Here is a 23,552-nt window from a genome sequence, read left to right as displayed (position 1 = left end):
AATTGTATATTATAATGAAATATTTCAAAATACTTAAAGAATAAAAGGTACCTATACTATTTTTCTAAACCACTTTATATTTGGAGACATTTTTCGCTAAAAATTAAATTAAATTTTGAAAATGCCCTTTAAATATGTTTCTTTCTTAGTAAATGTATAGAATAATTAGCTTCACATAATAATTTAATAATTGTTGACAGCATAGAAAATTGAATTTTATTCATCTAATTTTCAATCACTATCCAATAATTGACATTAATTAGTGGAATTATATTGTATACTTAAAGAATGTTGTTGTTAATAAATAACAATTTCGTACATATCTGTTGTTGAAAATACAAACTATACAAATATAAAATGCCATTCAGACAATAAATTATTATATTATTTAGTATAAATAAAATACAGATTATACTGTGATGTTACTTGATAATATGGCGGATTTGATTACCCAACGGCCAACGGTGACACTTTATAAATTGATTAATTTAGTTTTTTCCCCCCCGAATGTCGAATTAGTTAAGACTCAAATCTCTATACCACTCTATATCTTTCTATTAAGTCCTCTGGGAGGATCAACTGTATAATTTCAGAGCCAAGAACGAATATTAAATTTTTTAATGTGGATTGGAAACTTTTGATTGGTAAGAGAAATATGTTTGTATAGGATTTTGGACATTTGTTTCATAGTTTTTATTTTTACCTATATTGTAAAAGATTAAAACGAAGCACATTTTGTGATTATAATATGGAAAGTTATTGATGGGAATTATTTAATTTTGTAAGAGCTGTGAGAGCCAGCGTAACGGACCTTCCAGAATAGGTATTTACCAGTAGAGAGATTAACGCATTGAGTTTATTTTGAGTCATTTGTTTTTTACATGATCCACCTTGACCAACCATCTAGGTCAAACATTGAACCTACTTACCTACATATAAGTATTTAACAATATAATTATTTGACGTGTTTGTAATTTTATTTTTCCAAAAATGTACACCTATATTTTTTTATAGATTATGAGTCAAAATAATATTTTTAGGTGTTCCAAAAAAATGTGAGAGATCCACTAACAAATAAACATTTTTTTTTTTTTTTTTAAATCAATGGAAAAAAAAACTAGATTTAATATTCCAAGATAGTTCACTATTACTGTACCTAGTCCTTTATATAACATGATATTGTATTTATAAATTAAAAAGAAAATACAATATAATACGAGTTCCTGCAGTTACATTATTATTATCGTGGAAAGTGTTGATTACAATTGTCGGATTGAGTACTCAAAGCTAGTGTAAAATTAATTATAACAATGGTGATTATTTATGCAGGACTAATTGTAAGCATTTTAATAAACAGGTAAACAGGTTTCATAAATATATATATTATTATACATATATTATTAAATTGCGTTTAATTTTGTTGAGCGATCACCAACCTATACAATTTCCGGTAAAGGCGATGTCGACACCTTCAGGTCTACCGGATTTTATCCACCATCCGTTTATTCCGTCAAACAAATACAATACCACTTTTACACTCTATCTTTAGGCACGTCAAGAATGATTTATGACCATACACGGTGGAATGGATGTTGGCGATCTCTTAGCATAAATGAAGCGTCATCAGCCAAAAGGATCATCTCCTGCACCTATATACAAACACTCGTACACAACTGGCGAAATAATTGATGATAACAAACGGCTATACAGTAGACCCCACGGGAACACATACCTGACATCGTCGCCGTCATTTCAACACCAAGAGAAATTTACAGTCCGTTTCGCTCAATAATACCATCATTATAGGATTCGATTACGATATGATGGTCATCTACGAAAAATTTGTAAGTACCTTCGCCCAACAACCTAATAATAAATTATAATCATTTCCATTCAATTGTTTTTAAAATTGAAGTTTAATAAAAAATAATATGTTATTCAAAATAAAAAATGAATAGGTACCTTGATATAGAAATAAAAATGTAGTGCGTAGTAGCAATTGAACGTTTAAGTATAATTAAGTATAATTTATATTAATCATGGTAACTATGCTAGCACTTTCAAATTTACTGGTAACAAATAAATTACGTTGTAAGTAATGCCTATATAAATTTAAGGAACAAATAATGTTATGTAAATAATAATAATATCCCACCTAGGTGTATAATATACCTATTTTCGATATCTTTTTTTTAAAACTATGAATGATTTTAACTAATTTTTTTCTTAAAAACTCTATATCAGATTAGGATTTCCTTTCTGGTTTGTAAATGATAATAATGATATAAAAATATAAAATAATATATTTATAGACAAACCACTATTGTGAACATATTCAAAAATGTTAGTTAAAATTTGTGCTTCATCGTATTTCAATAATTTTATATTTAGGATATGTTTATTATATTAACAACATTTCCGTTGTAGATTTATCGACTCATTAGGATATAAATATAATATATTCCATCCTATATTTAAATGTTTTGGAATTTCATATTCCGTGGTAGGTATACAATTGTGATGGCCAACTAATATATTATGGATGGAATAAATAAACAAAGATACATAATATTATAATAAACATAAACCACAGGCCGGCGCATATTACTTGCGTCCCGGATTCTATAGGTAAATTGCGTCCTGATCAAGGTCATAGACTACTTGCGTCCTAGTATACCCTTTTTTATAGCTTAGTTGCTTCCTGAAAATTGATACAAAATAATCGATTATTTGCATACACTTCATTAATATACGAATATACTATATTATATTCGTCTTCTTGTGCAAGTACTAAGTACTAACTATAAACTACAGTTCTATAAAGAAACTACTGACCCGGCAAAGTTGTATTGCCGTAAAGAATGTTTTCTTTTCGTTGGCGGCACCTAACCAAAACAAAAACCAATGGGAGCACCAACCAAACTATTATGTGAATGTGGCTTCGATAGCTTTTGTGACTTCTGAGATTACTGAGTAGTAACAAACTCACAATAGCTTTTATATATTACATATAAAAGATAGATACAGAAAATATAGATTTTAAAATTTATCTAAATACTGCAGACCATCGAAATTTATTACGTACCTACAATTTTATTTTGATTTTCCAATTCAAGCAGGTATATAATATTTTAAGCCAAATTAGAAAATAAGAATAATAATAAATACTTATGTACGGAATAATAAGAGCAACGACTATAGGTGCAAATATGGGTGGGAGGGGCTTTAGGGGCTAAGCCTCCAAACATTTCCTAAATTATTTTTTAAGCTTATAAAAATAATATTATATAGTTACCTAAATAAAATATAAAAAATTATATATAATTATATAATTATAAAAAATGTATAATATTATATAATAATATTTTCAATATTTTCAATATTATTATAGTATGGCATCAGCCGGGGCCCCTCATTTCAAACGCTATTGCGAATATACTAATGTGTAGGAAATGTGACGACTACCGCGGTGTCGATATTATCCAAAGACTAAAATATTTATTTTTTTGGTACTTACAGCATATAACAAAAAAGCATTGATTAACATTTTGACGCGTTATGACGTAGTGAAAGATAAAAATTAATGCATAAACTACTAGAAAAAGATAGTTATTTCTGTTTTGTTAACGTTAAAATTAACAAAATTTACCTAAATATTAAATATTAAAATATCGATTAAAAATTCAAAATATTAATTTAAAAAAAAAAAACATGTCGGTTGGTTATAATAACTATAAATTTATATAGAATTTCGATTTTAATAATAGGATAACACCACTAATAGTGATATAGTCGATTTTCGTCCCTGAAATGGGATGCAAGTGACCGGTCAAATGTACTACCTGTAAAATATCCCTTTTATCCTGACACAAGTAGTATATTATTCAGCCTCACTGGCAATATATATCAATGTATGATAGTGATATATCTAAAATATTTAAAACAGACAACATAGTATTAATAAATGTAAATATAGATTGGATTATTGCATTAAATACATTTTTCTAATACTGAAATATGTATTATATCATGCATCTTAAAAATATTTTGTTAAAAAATATTTACATACTAACATACTTTTAACTAATTGAAGTTAAATTCATAATAAGCAGCTATACGCCTATGTATGTTAAGAAAAGTTTAAGGTGTCGTATGAAAATAAGCAACCACAAAGTCTTCTTTTGTTAGATTTATGATTTATTGTAATCTTTAAGCGCCCATAAACCATTATTAATATTTAAGTTTCTAATATTCATTATTTTGTTTTATAACAAAATACCTAAGAAAATAATATGTACTAAGTGTATTTCCATAGTTTAATTATAATTATAGCATTGTTTGATAATGAAAAAATAACGTACACTCATTTTAATACTCGTACATATTATACATTTAATTGGAAAACTAAAATCTAGAAATTCAATTTTTTTTCTAAATAATTTATAATTGTTTATTTTAAATATTTATCAGGATAATAGGAACTCCAAATTTTAAACTCACAATATTATTATGTAAAAAAATGTAAAAAAACATTTTTCGTTATAAATTACAATTTTACATTTAAGACTCAGTTCTCAGATAAAAGCTTTTATAAAAATCTATAAATTATAAAGCTGGTCAATAAGCTTCATAATTAGAAGTAAAAATACACATCTTGCAGAGATATAATTTTGGTAAAAATAGAAAATTCATAGATGATAAAATTTGTTCAAAAGGCAATTTTCGCAAGCGTTTAATAGTTCATCCAGCTTATTACAAAACTAATTTACTAGAAATAATATATAAAACAAAATTATTATTATTAATAGACATTTTAACTATACACAATAATCATAAAAAATAATTTATTTAATAGGTACCTACACATAAGAAAAGAATAGTTTATAGTAGGTAATAAAATTAGTATTATTAATAAAGAAATTAATAATAATTAATAAAAATGAACACAAACTGAATTTAATGGAATTAGTATAGCCAGTATAGGTAGGTACCGTAATAAAAGGGACTTTATTATGAATAGTAATAAATGGTTAAAGCTCGGTTGTTTTCATATTGCTATCTGAGAGTTAATTGTAGTTATTTATATTCAAATTTACTTAGGTATACCCATGGTAATTTTATTTTAAATTCTTAAACTGTTTTACTTTTTAAATAACTGAATTGCCCATTGAGCCACCTATCTGCCGACTATTTAGTGATAAGTGGTTGTTTAAAGATGATGTTTTAGATTCAAGATACATAATATCTTTATAAAAGACTCATAAATTAATTCATATTTTAATACATTCAGTTTCAAAATATGCTTAAGTATAATATCTTTGTTGAATCCATATAGATAATAAATGTTCGTTATTATTTTGTCTATTTAAAAAAAACTTTCTTACAATCTAAACATTTTGAACTTACAATAATAATAATAATAATAATAATAACAGATAATTATTTCAGTATAAGTGAGTGCTATAAATTATAATGCATTATTATTTGTTTATATTTAATTAAATTTAAATTATTTTGACAATGATCATTTGTGAAAATAAAATTCCCTAAACAGTAAAACAAAACACTTCGGACACATGAGTCGTATTGCTGTCTACACACAATTGGTACCTACTACCTACATATAGTTACCAATCATGTCATATTATGTTACACAAAAACTATACAATAACTAAATAAAAATATATAGGTGAATTCTTACTTTTATTTAATTGAAGTTTGTAGTTTATAAAAGTCATAATTTCATTGTAATATGTGAACAATAATATTATATTATGTGACTGAACAATAATATTATATTGTCTTCTAAAAATGTATTTTAAATGTTGATGTTAAGAACTTTTGATAACATTGATTGGGTAAATAGATTTAAACTACTTATTGATTGTCATGTTAGTCAGCCCCGTATTTGACATCGAAAATATTTTGCTTTCAAGACTTGACTGGTTAAATCACGTTTACGACTATTTTTTAAAGTATCTCTCTTCTGACCATTATACTCCTCACCAGTAGCATATAATTTTGTACATAAAAAACTAAAATATGCTTCACATTCTTTTAAAAACTTCACACGAGTTTCATCATTAAAAATAATTTTCTGATATAATTTACCCATATTACTCAATACTCATTATGAAAATTTAAAACGTAAAAATTGTTCAATGATTAATGAAAAGTTACTAAATTACCAACACGACACCATACAAGTTAGAACTTAGAAAGCACAGTCAGTCTTAAAGATATAATATAATTATATTACATGGGGGAGGAAACGTAAATATCGTTATCAAATGTAGATAGAATACAACACCGATAAATCTACGATGAATAGCACGTATGTCACATTATGAATTTGTTGTAGAACATTTTGAATTCGTCTGAATATTTTAAAACGACAATTACAATATTAATGACAAATTTAAAATACTATGGATTGTATTGCGGTTCCATAGACTTAGTACAAAAATACACAAATTGTACACTAAGGTTACGACCTAGTAGTAACAAAGAATGGAAGCAGTCCTGCAGATTAATAGGCATAGGTAAAAATCGCTTATTCTTGGTAACAAAAATAATTTCCCATAGTGACACAACAATAGTTCATATTTTTAATAACTTATTATTTTTGTAAAGTATTTTATTTAGATAGACGGAATATTATATAGTAATAGACGGAATAATATATGATAATATATGGATATGGAATTTTAATCATTAAAATAAACATCACGATTTAGTAACTAAAGTTGCTTTTACTCAATACGCGCATTGGCGTTGTAACTACCTAGTATGTAAAATATACGACTTATTACTTGACAGAAAAATTCACCTTTTTGATTGACTGATCAGTGTAATCTTACTCACCCGGTCATTTAACAATTTTAACATATTTTTAAATAAAAATCCAACAATATATTTCATTAGTACTATAAAAATATATCAAAAAATTTACTTTTATTAATAGCTTTCTTACGAGACTACACCGACACCAAACATATTATAATAATATTATCGTCAAGTACATAAACCACTTCATAAGTCATAACTACGCGTACAACACACCTATTAATAATTATCGTATAATATTATTTTTATAATTTTTTAAATAACATTATTTATCTGATATGTGATATTAGACGAAAATATGAACAAAATGTACATAAAAATAATATTAACTGTGTTCATTTATTCCCTGAATATCATCGTATGATCTAATTTATTTTCAAAGTCTAAATAAAATAAAATATATTTTATATGATGTGTGTCTATTAAGAACAGTTAACGCAGTAAAAATGTTATATATTAAATAACATTTTAGCTCTTTGTCTTTAAACTCTGTTCAAATGTTATTCTGGGACGCATTTCAGTTTCATTACTTAAAAGTTATTTTATTTTACATTTTAAGTGCTTCTGCTAATTTTTTTTTGTTTTTTTTTTTTAATTTTTGATTTTTATTTGGATTAAATTGTTTACATATTTTAAGAATAGCATAAAATAAGATAAGCATTATAATATGATTCTTGAACTTCAAATTACCAACACCAAAACCCATTATAATAACAAACTGTGTCTATTAGATGAATGGACGTGTTATAAAATATTTTTTTTCTACTTCGTTTTCCAATTTGTTTTTATTATAATATAAATTATTCGTACCTAATTTTAAAATATTTTCCTTATCTGTCCACTTAATATTCAAACTATATTTATTATATGATTTTCATGCTCATTGTAATTTTTTCAGTTGTATCGATTGAGATTTTAAGCTAGAACACAAAGACAATACAATCACCTTTTCATACGTTTCTACTCCATTATTAAATAAATACTATCAAATACTATAACAAATAAAATAAATTCTAAACAAAAAAAAAAATTTTATAATTCTTAAATGGTGTAAAGCACCTATGATTCTATAAATATTTAAAGCAAAATATACATTTTTCCCACTTACTTATATAATATCCTGTTTTAGAATAAATATGAAATAATATACCTACCTAATCATAATTTATTTTATTTTAACAAAAAATGCATATTTATATTACATGATAGTAGATTTACTACTGATTGACCATACCAAATAAATTAAGAGAATTAATAAAAATATGGACCAATAGAACAAATCGAGGGGATTGATTCGACTTAAAATAGGCTATAAACATGAATTCATGTTCATCTTATCATTAGATAACAGATGTCACCTAATGTCAACTAATGTCTAGAAATGGGTTTTTAATAATATAATTTAAGGATAATAATACACTTATATTATAATATATACTTCATACTAATATGGAGTTCAATAAATAATCAGATATAAACTACAAAATATGTATATTTTATAAATTTATTTAAAAATTGTCTATTTGGTAAACTTAGTTATTTAAGTAATGTAAAAATAAAACAAATATACATACAATGTAACATAATAATATTATATTACTATCACGATTTACAAAACAACATTGACCTTCTTATTAAAATATTTAAGTTTTAGTTGAATCTAAGAAAATAAAAAAAATGTATTCTGTTTTCAAAAATAGCAGGTAAAACAAAATAAAGCAAGATAATATTATAAAATATTTAAAACTATTTAAAACAAACATAAATATTAAAATTAAAAAAAACAATGGAAGTTATCTTAATGTACCTTCCTAGATAGTCGAATTTAAAACAATGTATAATTTAATAATAATTCATATATTATATATAATTTCTTAAACAATGAAAATTATTTTTTAAGTTTATTTGAAACATTCAAATTAGGTAAAATATATTTAAAAATAAATCTTAAATTTATGAGTTAAAAAAATAGTCGGTAAATAAAAATTCGGTAGGTAGTACGAATTGAAAAATAAATTTTGTTTTCTTTGTACAAAAACTTAACATTTATAAATAGAAAAACGTATACATTATACGTTTTCTTTATTAGAATTACGACAAACAATTCGTTTAATCTTGTTTGTTATAGTGTAAAATGTGCATTTGGTAGACTCGTTTCTTTGTGGTTAAAAAAGCTTAGAACTTTACTGTAATTGAAAAAAATAGTACAACTGTACATAGCATCTTCATAATAAATTGGCATAATAATTATTAAATATTTATTAAATTATTTATTCCCCAGAAAAAAATAATCGTTTTCACCTAAATTAGTAAATTTAACTAGTTTAATACATATTTTTATTTGTAATATCTGTTACTGTAACAATATACAAATAACCATTATAAATATTATCTATCACGATTGTTAGAATTTTCAATACCTACCTACTTAATAGTCTTGAATAGTACTTTAATAAAATATATGATAACGACTTGTCTTAATAAATCATTAAAATTAATGATTAACGATTAACTATAATAATATTATCATAGTTGAAACAATTACTTACATCAATGCTGTGTTCCATAATTATATTTTATTTTCAATTACCAATACAATTTTTTTATACAATTAAAACGATAATGACGTGGAATTACTGGAAATGTTATTCGTAGTCTCGTAGAGTAAAATGTGAACACTACTTTCTCACTCTGTAACTAAAATGTCTGATTAGAATCTTAATTTTTTATTTATAACTTTATAATTGTATATTTTTGTATAATATATTATTGCGTGTTGTAAGCTTGTAACGAAATTGTAATTAGAAAACTTTATTAGCAAACATTATTAAAATTATGCTTGTATCAAATGTTAGGGTGATTTCTGTTAGAAAATTGGATTTTGTTGGGAGTTACAACTTAAAAGTAGGTAAGATATACCAACTACCAAGTATCTACTTTCAAATATAACCGGGAAAAATAAGACATTTTTACGCAACAGTTGATTTTCTATATAGATACACAATTAAATTTAAAAATAATTAGACTTATATTTAACTATACGGGCATTTCATATTATTTATGATTTTTTAATTGTTTTTTTTTATCCAATTTATAAATCGAGAAACTCTGTAAGGCTGAGAACATTAGATATTAGTCGAGTTTAATATAATATAGATCAAGTTCGTCTATAATATTATGTTTTAAGCATTTATATATTTATTACATTCTGTTGAATTGGTAAATAATAGTGTTGGCCAACGATATCGATAATTCAATATGATATTGATATTGTAGGTATTTTCTTAATAAATTCGATATCGATATCTAAAAATAATTATCGAAAATATCTCGATTTCGGTGAGATTAATCGGGGTTCGGAATTTTCAGATGATTAAACACTAAACTGAGTAAATAGTATAAAATAAAATTATATTCTATCTTATTTTATTATATTTTATTATATCTGTAAAATTAAATACTAAACGTAGATTATGATACGAGGCAATATTACGTTTTCTTATTTAAAGAAAACGAATCTAAATACTCAGCTGTATCATTACTAGCCAAAAAATACTTTAGTATAGTGGCCACTAGTGTTCCCTGTGAACGGTTATTTAGCGAAGCTGGAACAATCATTTCCAAGAAAAGAAATAGATTATCTCCTGAGCGACTCAATCAACTGTTATTTTTGAATTCATATTTCAAATCGAACCCAAATTCTAAAACATTGATGGAAAAACTGCTTGAAAAAGAAATTTTTTGATTAAATACATTGGATACTTTTCAGTTTGTACAAAATAATTTATAATTGTTAATTAATTTACACTCATAATATAATATGTATTCTATACTTTTAATGTTCTAATATGCTTCGATATTGAAAATTATATCGTTGGCCAACACTAGTAAATAATGTATTTTTTGTTGATAAAATCTAGAAAAATCTTTTTCGATAAACGATTGACGGGGGGGGAGGGGGGTGGCTAGTGAATACGTCTCACCCTTATTATTGTAATAATATTATAATGCCCGCTCAACATACCTATACGTCTTATGGACGTCATGACGAATTGGTTTTACCGCCGTTCGTCCATAATGTCCATCGAAGTGGTCGTCATAACCGTTTCGTCGCGGTGGCAGAGTTTTGATCGATTTATAAGCTCCTCGCATACGGGTTTGACGAACGTGGCCGCCACCACCGCCGTGTGACGGATGTGCTTGATATGTGCGCCCGCCCACCCCGCTCACCACCACCGAGACCCCCTAAGCTCGCCACAGTCCTCCGCCCTGCCACGTTCTGTCAGCTACTCGAGGCAAATGGTGTGTTTGCGTGTATGTGATTTGTTTGCAATCGTGTGCGCATGTGTGTGTGTGTGTGTGTGTGTGTGTGTGTGTGTGTGTGTGTGGGTGGGTATATATATATATATATATATATATATGTTCCTCCGAAGCTAGTTTTTCTTCGTTTTACCCACACGACTACCCGGTGTCCGCCATCCCCTCCCCCGCCACCATATACAACCGTGAGTTTCTTACCACGAATACGAGCTTTGCCTCCAAGGAGGGTAGATGGCTCGGGTGTTTCGCTTGACATTGATTGATCGGCGACAATATCTACAGCATGGTTGTCGGCAGTGTCTGTACGGTCGTTTTTAAGGGACGGTTCTTCACCCCAACCCTATTTGCTTTTTCTCACCCATTCTACTCACTCTTGCTGCTTATTCTCTCTTTTTCTCTCTCTCTCACACACACACACTCTCTATTTCTCTCTTCTGCAGTGATTGTATTCACGATACCATATATAAACGTGGTGACTACGGCCGATGTTAAAGAGAGAGAGAGAGAGAGAGAGAGAGAAAGAAAAAATTTAAAATACGTAAAAATGTATTATTTTTTACGTACTGACGATATAATATTATTACTGCGACGAAGACAACAACTAAAAAATAAAGTACACAGTTGTAATATATTATGAGCGTTTTGGAACCAAAACAACAATCCCATTTTTACGCGTTATCCGCATAAAATTAAATAATAACGAAGTTATCAATCATCAAATGTGTATAATATGTAAATACACTTATACACCTATATTTATACATATATATTGTCATGTGTGAGTGTGTGACGCCGGTGTTGTGGGTTACGAATGTTGACGTACAGAGTAGGTAGTATAGGAGCGAACAGTAATTTATACATTGGGGGTTCAACCGTGATCGAAATGCAATGATATGTACACAAGTAGGATTAAATATTTAAATAAGTACCATGCAGTTGCTACCCTCGTGAATTTGTATCTCGTGGAATTAAAATACCTATATTTTTCTAATCCAACTGTTTAAATACAAATTTATAGAAACAAAAATGTTGGTACGAATTGAACATTCACGACGTTAAGTACATATTTTATTAAATATTAGTTAGTAACTTTTACAAGTACTTTTATTTATTGTCTATATAAATAGATAGGTATTATCAAAAACAATTAAAAAATATATTTAATTTTAATTACCTATGCCTAAATAAACTGATGTAACAGCTATATTTCAGTGGTAAAATAATGTGAATTTTTCATAGAAAATTAAATATTTTAAATAACCTTATATTATTAAGGTAAATTTAATTTAGGATAAATATTTCAATAAACACAAAAATAAATTTTTGCACTGCTTAATATTAAATTTCTGGTTTTTTATATTATATAGCTACCGCAGTTCACTTGACATATATTTACACTTCATATACCAACTCATTAACAACATTACTCAGTTTAGTAATATATTTTGCATTTAATAATTAATGTATTAATACCCTCTTAAAATAATGTACTTCGACGTTTACAATGCATAACTTACTTACTTGTAATCTAATAAAATGGCCATTTGTTTATTAAAATTATAGAACTGTGAATTTTGATCGTAAATGAAAATTGTAAATGCTTTTCAGTCCAAATTAGAATAGAATGTATTTAAGTTTTAACCACCAAAATAACCTAATTGCTTTGAACTTTTTAAGGCAAGTTACCTTTTATTTTTACTTTGACAAAAAAAATGAGTAGATTTAGTAGGTACATTGTTTTCATAAAACATTTTTAAATGGTTTTTTTATTCAGTATTTCATGTTTCACAGAGTTTAATTATTTGTTTACTTCCTTGTTCAATGTCGTATAGAAATGTATCAACTCAACTGGATGACTTCAACCACGCGGGTTAAATTTCGAGAAGTTTAACTATCACTTAAGAGGGTATTTCACGGATGAAAAAGCGGCGCAAAACTTATGGTCGAATTTTCAAGACATTATGTTTCTTTTTCGTTAATTTCAGTAGAATACTATAAATTAAAAAAAATTATTACTAAAAATTAAAAACCGATAAATATTCACCGAGCATGCTGATAAAATAATGCTTGTTCAATGTCTGGTGTGTAGGTATAAACGATATACCTTTAAACAATAATTTAAATTAATTGTATCCATTACAAGAATAATGTTAATGGTACTGAGTACTGATATTAAAATGTGTATTATGACATGGAATATAGATTTTAATGCAATACTTATATTGTTATATTATAATAGTATTATGGTCCCACAGGGGTCAACTTTGTCGGTTACGCTTTTTCTCATCTCTATTAACGACATTACGAAATCAATAACCAATTCCGTCAAGTGTACACTGTATGCTGACAACTTTAATATTTTTTGTAGTAGTAATGAACTTTTTACCGTGCAATCACTATTGCAAAAATCATTAAAATTACCTTCAAAAATGGTGCCAAAAATCTGGTTTCAAATTTTCTGCAAGCAAATCCCAGTGCATAACATTTACACGGAAAAAAAAAGAAAATAAATTAAATCTCACCATGAACAGTAATCAAATTCCTAACCAAAACACTGCTAAAGTCCTTGGAATAAATTTTGACTCAAAAAACTCATGGATCCCACACAATAAAAAAATTAAAAAAATTGCGCATCTAGTATTAACATAATGAAAATTCTAGCTCATACCAGTTGGGGAGCCTCCTTTTCCACGCTATCAACTATACACGAATCACTAATTTTATCCAAACTTGAATACAATTCGCTCCTGTTTATAAACGGCAACAAAAATGCGCTAAAAATATTAGACACAATCCATAACGCAGCAGCAAGACTGGCAACTGGAGCCTTTCGGTCCAGTCCCATTACAAGCCTACTTAATATAGCCAATGTGATGCCTCTGCATATTAAACGCCAGGAAAACGTCACGATGCTTGCCATAAAACTTGCTAGAAACAATATGGTATCATCTGTACAATCATGCCCTTCCATACAAGCAATTGTTGACGAAAATAATCTGAATCTCAAAGACATTATTATCTCCCAAACGCCCTTCTTTCCTGCTTGGAACTCGATCTCTAATATAATAGACATAAGTCTTACCAGTCTGCCTAAAAACACAACCAGTTCACATATTTATACTCAAGAATTCAAAAACATTTTAGATCAGTACTCCAATTTTATACAAATTTACACCGACGCATCCAAAACTGAAAGCAACGTACGAATCGCTATCATATACAATGACGTAGAAGAAATAACATATAAACTTTCAGTAGAATGCTCCATATACACTGCTGAAGCAATTGCTATTCTTAAAGCCCTTGAATATTCACTGGAAAAACAAAACAATAACTTTGTCTTCCTAAGCGACTCCCTAAGCTCTATAATAAATATTGCCAACACTCACAAACCTAATGACATATCAAAGAAGATTCAGCTCGCTATCTCTGCCCACCACGCCAAAGGAAATGTAGTAAAATTAATGTGGGTTCCAGGACACTCATCAATAAAAGGCAACGAAAAATCTGACATGTCTCTAAAAAAACACGATTAACAACCCCCAACGGCATTATCACAAACATCTCTGCTCATGATGTTAAACGCACAATAAAACGCATATCAGCAAAATCCTGGCAAAACCTCTGGTCCACACAGAGAACTAAACTTAATGAGATAAAGCAATCAACCCTACATTGGCCAAACAACCACCCAAATCGGAAAATAGAATCCAGCATCAACAGACTCCGAATAGGTCACACCAAACTCACTCATGGTTACCTAATGTCTCGTGAGGAACCCCCTATATGCTCATCCTGTGGCGTCAAGTTAACGATCAAACACATCATGACCGAGTGTAACACCTACCGCGATGCAAGGGAACACAACCAACTTCCGGAAGACATATTTGAAAGCCTTTGACCTAACTTACCAGTCTCCAATATAATAGCCTTCCTTCAACAATCTGGTTTACTCAAACCAATCTAATAACCGTACATATTAAATTATATTTTACCTTTCTTTTTCTTTTTTTCTTCTAACACATAACATGTTGTAACATTATTATACATTATATATCCCCATGGCCTTGCTGCTGAGGGCTTTGTTTCTGAATAAAAAAAAAAAATATATAGTATTATGATCAATTAAATATACCTATACAATCTTACGAAAATAGAATTCAATTAAAATATTTTCCATCAAAACAATTTTGTTTGTTGAATGCTTCACTCCAAATTTGTATTTTCTTTTGAAATATTAGTATTTATTAATAATAATAATACAAATAAATATACCACTTACAATGGCTCATACACGAAATATACCGGGTGATTCTTTTATCATAGAACACTCATTATTTCAGAAAGTGTACATTTTTTTACATAGTTTCAAGTCGCTTATAAAACAATGTTTTTCTTAAAAAATTATATTTTTAAATATTTTTTATCCTTATAATTTTTTAAGTTTTTTAATTTTTTGAATGACAACATTGGGTTTTAATTTTATATTCCAAAGCAGAATATTTTTCTTAGTATTTTGATACATGAAAATCGAATTTCGGGTGAGTAGTTTATGAGTTATAAATATTCAAATTTTAGATGAGCGGAGAAGTGGATAAACATTTCGCGGGGTAACCCCGTACCACTCCACTCCGCTCACCAAGTATATTATATATTGCGATTGTCATCCCTATATTGTCATATAGACTCCAGTTTGTTCTAGTATGATTATAATATACTCAAATACTCGTATAATACATATAACTCTATAACTTAGTTTAATAGTTAATCGAAATTTTCCAAAATTAAAACAATTAGTTTTGTATTTAATTATTTCTTACGTGTATTAAATTTTATATTATTTCTTATATGCAATTTCAGATTTATATTATATTAAATACTTTTCTTAATTATCTTATCTATATTTATATTTAAATGCAAATAAAAATCATATGTTTACAAATTTACAATATTGGTATTAATTATTATTGTATGTATACCAGACTTGGGTAGTATTCCGAATACTTTTTAAATACTTTTTACAAGTGTTCTGAGTACAGTATTCGGAATACTTTTTTAACATCCAATATTAATTTTAATATAATATTTTATAACTAATAGATTATAGATAGCCAGATAGGTGTTTATTATCAAGATTATAATAATGTTCATTTATAAACAAAGAATTAAAAAAGTAATATTTTTGCTAGTGAAATCTAAATCTACTAAAAAAAAGTATTCAAAAAATATTTGGAATACTTTTTGTGAATTATTCCAAATACTTAGGAATATTATTATCATTAAGTATTCGAATACATATTCTGAATACTATTTTTTTAAGTATTCATAATATGTATTTGAAATACTTTTTAAAAGTATTTTACCCAAGTCTGATGTATACCTATATTAATTATCTGAAAATATCGTGTTTTAAAATAGCGGTTTCAAAATGTATCATCTTCAGTTACCAATATATGTAAGGTATTTTAACTGTCACTCAATGTTTTCCATATAATTATTTACCTATTAATTGTTTTCCTTAAAATTCTTCTTTACTTCAATACCTGAAGATATTATGGGAAATAATAACCTTTCATTGATTCAATTATTCTATACCTATATAAAACTGATTTATCGAATTTGTTCTAACCCAGGTTATGCCAAATTATTCATTTTAGGAAAACGATCGACATCATCTCGATTCTCGACATAAATTGAATCAATCAATTACTGTAGATAACTCTTACCGATACAATAATCTAAGTGTTAAACATTTTTTTAAATTATTTCCTTCAATGAAATACTAAACTAATACATATTTTTTACCGCATCGGTATAAGTAAAATATTTCGCTGTCAAATACAAAGTGATTGATTCTGTTCTAGCATAGCTACATTTTTCGTAGATTATTTTTTAACAGTAATACTGCAGTTTCCTATTTTTTTTTTATAGTTTATTTTTGCTATAGTTTAGGTATTAATTAATAAAAAAAAAAAAATATGTTGTATATAGGTACCATGTCAATTTTTACCTTTAAAAATGTTGTGATAAGTATTTCATTATCGTCTTAAAATACCAAATTATATTTTGATTGACCACTCAGAGAAATTATTAATTAAAACGTTCAAATTTTGAAGCAAGATGAACATGATAAATTAATTTAAATTTTAATACCCAAATTAATTAACATTTATTAAGATAGTACACATATCCTCAGAAGCTCAAACAGAAAGACACTAGAATAAGTAGAACTACTTTAGATCATAAAAGTTATTGTAAACGAAAAAAATTTTCTTTTTCATAAATTTTAGTTTAACCTATAAACGTGCATACACGTAATTTAGTAAGACATAACTAGGTAATTTATGTATTAGACCGCTCTAATCTCTTTTACTTCACTGGTTGTATTTTGTGTAATAATAAGGCGTATAAGTTAGTAATAAGTCGCAAGTACATATACAAAAAAAATTATTAATACATTTGTATGTAGAGTGGCCTTCACACTATTGTAAAATGGTTTGCTTATAACTTCATAGAATCAAAGACTTAATAGTAAATATATTATGTATATTTAACAATAGATATCCATGCGTTATAGTTAGATATCGACCAATCGTAACGCTCAATTACGTATAATAATTAACAAACACATAATTTTAATAGAAATTAAACTAAAAATAATATTATGTGCCCATTTATTTTGTTGAAATAATATTGTGTGAAACTATTTTATCTTTAACATATTTTTTATCCTAATGATAATATACAGTCCTTAAAATGAATGTGACCCCCAACAAGTCCAGTAGTAATAAATAATAATGCAAGTTATTACTGGTATAATCGGATTTATCTGTGCTTCGCATCAAATGATTTATTAACTTTCTCAAGCTAATGTTTCTTATTTAGCAAAGGACTTATCGTTTTGTTTAATGTCTAGTTTTAAGCTATGTGTCATGATGTTTCCTTATTTAGTCGTAACACGTAATGTATTTTCATAATCATATGATATTCAATGTTTTGAACCACAATTTTAAGACAAAAAATAGATAAAACAAGTGATATTTAAATAAATCTCGTAATAAGTGACTCAATATACCTAATATTATGATATACCTATATTATTTATTTATTGTAATGACTTGCTTGGTAAAAGTAGGTTTATCTAATCAACAATTTAGTATTAGTATAGATACTATATTCCGGAGCTCATTTACACATAGTGTAGGTAAATAGGTAATATTTGCACTTGGATTTGAAGAAGAAACGTATACATCGATTTAAAACTTATACCTAATGCTTGTAGTTTTACGGCGAGTAAAATTATTTGTAAATTTTTAGAAATCATAGGTCATTGACGTTAAACAAAAATCGACCAAAAGCAATTTGTGTTAGTCACCTAAGTCTTGCCAGGCCAACTATGATTTTCCGTAGTAAATTGCAATTTCGACGTAAGTCAATAAGAAACTTGGAGCACTCGAGCGAAAAACGCTATTACTCCTTCAAGATTATTCATGTGTCATCGTATTTTCCATCAATAAAGAAACTGAAGGGTGGGCAAAAAACTGGGACAGCCTAAACACTGTGCCATCAAAACAGACGGTGCTATTTTCCAGTGATGATGAGACAGACAATCTTTCTGGACTGACGGAGTGAATATCGGGATGCGTTGGACTAGAGTAGACGAGTAGACGTTATCTCGTTAACCAAAATGAATTGGATACGGTATTAATTTGATAAACCCAGAAATCGGAATGTCCTAGATTTCTGACAAAAACTGAAGATAATTAATTGTCAGGGGGTCGAACAAAATACAAAAAAAATTTCTCTCATCAAATATATATGTGTTATGGGCAAACAAGAAAACCAGGCATTTTATAAAATGCTTGGAAAATATAATATGGAACATAATATAAGTTACCTGATGTAGGCGAGCAGTTCAGAAATTATCACATATGGCCCCGGACAATGAAAAAAATTACCAATATCTTGTGTGGAAAGTAAAATAATATGAAATAATATTTCGAGTTTTATTTAATTTTAACTACAAACTAAGTAAAGAAAAAATCAATTTTGTAAGTATATATTTTTAATTTAACATTTAAAATAACAATTATATTATATTATATTATATAGATATTATATTGCAATACGAATCACTTCCATGACATTTTGATGTACAAATCTGTCCAGCAGCTTTGCATATCGTTTATAATAACAAGCAAACCACATAATATTTAATAAAATGACATAGTCTACCATAAGCGTGGCGCTTTGACACTACTCTGGGAACTTTTTTTTAGTTGTAAAGGGGACACCGGACACTCTTATGTTTTGGGATAATCTGTCGTTCGTTAAAAATGATGAACGCAATTGTTTATCAATATTAAGAGTGTTTGTTTATTAAACTTTTACGACAATAGTTATTGTGCATGTACGACTTCAAAAATTTCTTAGATTCTTGAGTGATGTCACGACCAACCTGAAATTATCCAAATAATTGCCCAAGACTAGTCTGTGGTTTTACGACCTATCTCCAAAGTGCCTCGACAATCTAGAAAGCTGTCTAAAGTCCGTTTAAGAAATTTTGTAAGATCCTACAGCAAACCATCTGACGAGATCCTTTAATTACCTACTTTTAAGTGAATATATTACCTACTTATTAGCTATTATTCAATGGCCAGTGCCGCCCCTACTGTAGTTGTCCGCTACCTATGTGGAAATCCGTTTTCCCTTCAATGAGTGTAACTTAAGATGAACCTGTCCCACTTTCAGGTAAGATCATATTATTTAATATTCAAAATCACGTGATCCATAACAACTATAGGTATGTTGGTAATAGATATGTGTAAGTTCAAATTTAGGTAACCAGAACAAAACTCTTAGATTTGTATATTTTGGAAATTTAGAAATGTCGATGTTATAAAAATAGAGGTACCTATATCATAATATTATTAATGAATGACGTATTTACAATCTGTAATATGTTGACAGTTGCAGATGAGGAATTAACAACAGGTGACCACTATAATATTATCATTCATCAAATATATGAAATCTATATGAAACCAATATGAAATACCTGCCCATTATAAATAATAAACTTAAAATATATGATTTGGACCACGAGTAGTTGTACAATATAGTTTCAATAGCTTTAACATTTTTGCAAAACTCAACAACATAATTTATTTGCCCGTACAAACCAATGAGATATGAATAATTATTTAAAAATTTCATATTTCCGGCGATAAATACCAACCGTTTTAATAGAATGCCAGGATTCCCCACATTTCCCGTATAGTATTATAAATTGGGCTCAGAACCAAAAACTGTTATCTAGAAATATCAAAATGTTCATGAAAGCAATTTTAAACTTCTAACTGTAGTATTATCTTCTTTCGAAATGAATAATTTGTAATGATTATCAAATCAAAATATTATCAAAGTTGTTCTGCGTAGGTTTTATTATCTTGACATATTTTTTTGTTTTATGAAAAACTTAGCGTAAAAGAAGGTGTAATAATATGTAAACAATTTCAGTTGAGAACCAAAAAAGCAAAAAGTTTTACAGATAGCAACTTTTAGTAATTATAAGTATATTTTTTTCCTAATTAGAACTTTTTGTTCTGAATTAAATGTGTGTTTCTTAGATCTTAGGAAACAAAATTTGGCTAAACAAAAGAGGAAGTATGGTGGTGTAACCACACAAATAATTTAATGTTGCCGCATTTTTTATAAAATTGTTTATTTTGTCAATACATAGGTATACATTAATTAATAATATTATTTTACTATTTTATGAATACTGTACACAATTCATTGCAAAGAATATGAATTAATGGTACTTTTTAGTTATCAGTACTTATCACCAATGTATTTTTAAATATAAATAGAATCTATAATCTTTTAGTATTAATGCTATAATATTAATAGTCGAAAAATCCTATACATCTATTTTGACCACAATTAAATATAAACAAATTTGAATAATAATACAAAATATGAGCAATGACACGTAATTTTAGATTCTGAGCGGAGCGAGGAACCTATTGGTTTTACAATAGTGGTTATTTTTTTTTTTTAATATCCTGTATACAAAATTTCTACCAGAAGGAGTGCTTCGATTTCAACATATAGTACCTTATATTTTAGCAAATTGGATCAAGATGGTATTTTAAAGAGGTCATTTTTCGATTTTCTTTATAGTTACTTAATGCCACACGAAAAACTACCGACAAATTACAAAAATCCGCTAAAAATTAGATTTTAATATCTAACGATTTGTGTACCACCCATAGCAACGAATAAAAAAATTGAATACCTATTATAATATTAATTTAATTTAAAGGCTATAATAAATAATAACAATATAAAAAATCCAGACTGACAAACCGTCTCCGCTCACAATCGTTTTTCTTATACATTGATATTATATCATTGAATTCAAGTTTAATACAATCCATTATACATTGACCCACTTGTAACCTACTGTACAGCAGAGCGATTTCTTACCCACTTTTTTTTTTAAATTAAATATTGTATGCGTTACAGCTGTCTGCAAGTTACGACATTACGCCATGCACCATTGCCGTAATATCATTTTTGGTTAAAATAGTATACATAATAATATATCGAATACTACCGGTTTTATCCAACAAAAACATTTCCGTCGTATTCAAGTTTCAAAGATTACATTCAGGCGCGGATTTCCGATCAAAATATTTCTAGATTAACAATATAATCTATTTTTCAAAAGAATATTACACGTTGATCGTGATTTTCGGTGAGTATGAAACACTCGAAAGCAAGTCCAATACGAGCCTGCTAAAAAAAAATCCTCTGCTGTGTACATGCAATTTTTTTTATTTCCACCCACCTCTCTTCAAACCCCAATAACGCGTAACCATAATTCGTTTTTGATCGATGCCTCATGCCGTTGTTTGTTCACAGCTAAGATAGTCTAATACATTCGAACGCGTACCACACACGTATCAGTGTACCACAATATGTTGTTTCGAAAACAGTGCAATTTAATTTGAACATAACCAAGTAGAAATTTGCATCAAATCACACACATGGTATAAATAGGTGCCTATCTAATAAGATAGTTGAAATATTGTCATTTTTACTTATTCGGAAACTCTGAAGTACCTACAAGTACGAGGTACCTTTGTTTTTAACGTAACGAATATAATATGTTATATTAATTTATAATAATATACGGAACAACATTATGAAATAGGGTCAAGTTAATAAACATTAATGCCCTAAGAATTTTTAAATTAAAAAAATGTAATTTATCAAGTATGTACATTTATTTAATCATCACATAGTAGAATTTAATATTTTGTTTTTTATTACTAGGTACACATTTTAATCATATTAATTATATTATTATACAATCGTTTAATGTAGGAGGTATTGCACTGGTATCGTGCCACGTATGAAACTAGTAGGATAATAAAAATATATAATTTACAAATTAGATGGGTTCAATGATTAAATTTAATATCTTAATCATGTTTCCAATATAGTCTAAATAACGTTAATTCCTGTCAAATTACGATAGTTTTGGATGATAACAAATAAATTATAATTTAAGATTACATAAATTCTGTACGATGTACAAGGTACCTACTCGCATTCTAAATGTAAAAAAAAACTACTTGTCTATAATCTATATGAATTGTATCTATCTTTAATCGTAATAATATCTTAATCGGCAATCGCTCTTATCCCGTGAGAAGCACTGTCAAAGTGGCATATGAAAAACGAACTATTTTACTTATACTCTATCCAGAATAAGAACGCACCAGGCGACCACGGGCAAAACTGGTTTTATACGTAAATCTGGTGCGTTTTTATTCTCGATAGTGTAGTGTGAGCGACGGTTTAAAAAAAATTGCATATAATATCACATTGAAACAAAAACCAATATAGAAGTTATTTGCGCAAAAGACGATTCCCGTTGCCGCCGTCGTCTAACGTCTTATTTTATATCTTAGCGAAATGTTAATATGCACGACGCACGTATCATTTAATTAAAAACCAAAAAATGGTCTTGCTTTGAATTAAATCCTCATTACTTCACCATCCACACTCATTAAACGGTATTTCGTTCTAAACATAGAACCCCACGATGATTTTTTATAAAATTTAAAAAAAAAAATGTTCGCTACTACGGCACTACTTACGTATTGTCTTATAATATTTACCTACTAAGTATTATAATATCGTTGTGAGTATATAATATTATACCTGACTTATATTCACAACCAATATCAAAAATCTTATACAGTTAGGTAGGTACTAACTCGTAGTAAAAAATGTATAACTGCATGTATGAGGAAACAGTAATAATGCGTGATATATCGCATATTTTCATAATATTTTTAGATACAATAAAG

At 27.6% G+C, this 23,552-nt stretch overlaps 1 protein-coding gene across 1 annotated transcript in view; it reads left to right on the top strand.

Moving 5' to 3' along the window:
* Window positions 1–19,896: 19,896 nt before the first annotated feature.
* The window catches only part of LOC100161327 (1-phosphatidylinositol 4,5-bisphosphate phosphodiesterase gamma-1), a 10,264-nt gene continuing 6,608 nt past the window's right edge, over window positions 19,897–23,552 (top strand). The window contains exon 1 of the mRNA XM_029486421.1: window positions 19,897–19,917. Coding sequence (XP_029342281.1) covers window positions 19,897–19,917 — 21 coding nt within the window. The remainder of the gene's footprint in view (window positions 19,918–23,552) is intronic.

Source organism: Acyrthosiphon pisum, chromosome A1 (assembly GCF_005508785.2).
Source record: "Acyrthosiphon pisum isolate AL4f chromosome A1, pea_aphid_22Mar2018_4r6ur, whole genome shotgun sequence".
Lineage (NCBI taxonomy): Eukaryota > Metazoa > Arthropoda > Insecta > Hemiptera > Aphididae > Acyrthosiphon > Acyrthosiphon pisum.
The sequence above is the reverse complement of the archived record's forward strand: the minus strand, read 5'-3'. Positions and strand labels throughout refer to the sequence as shown.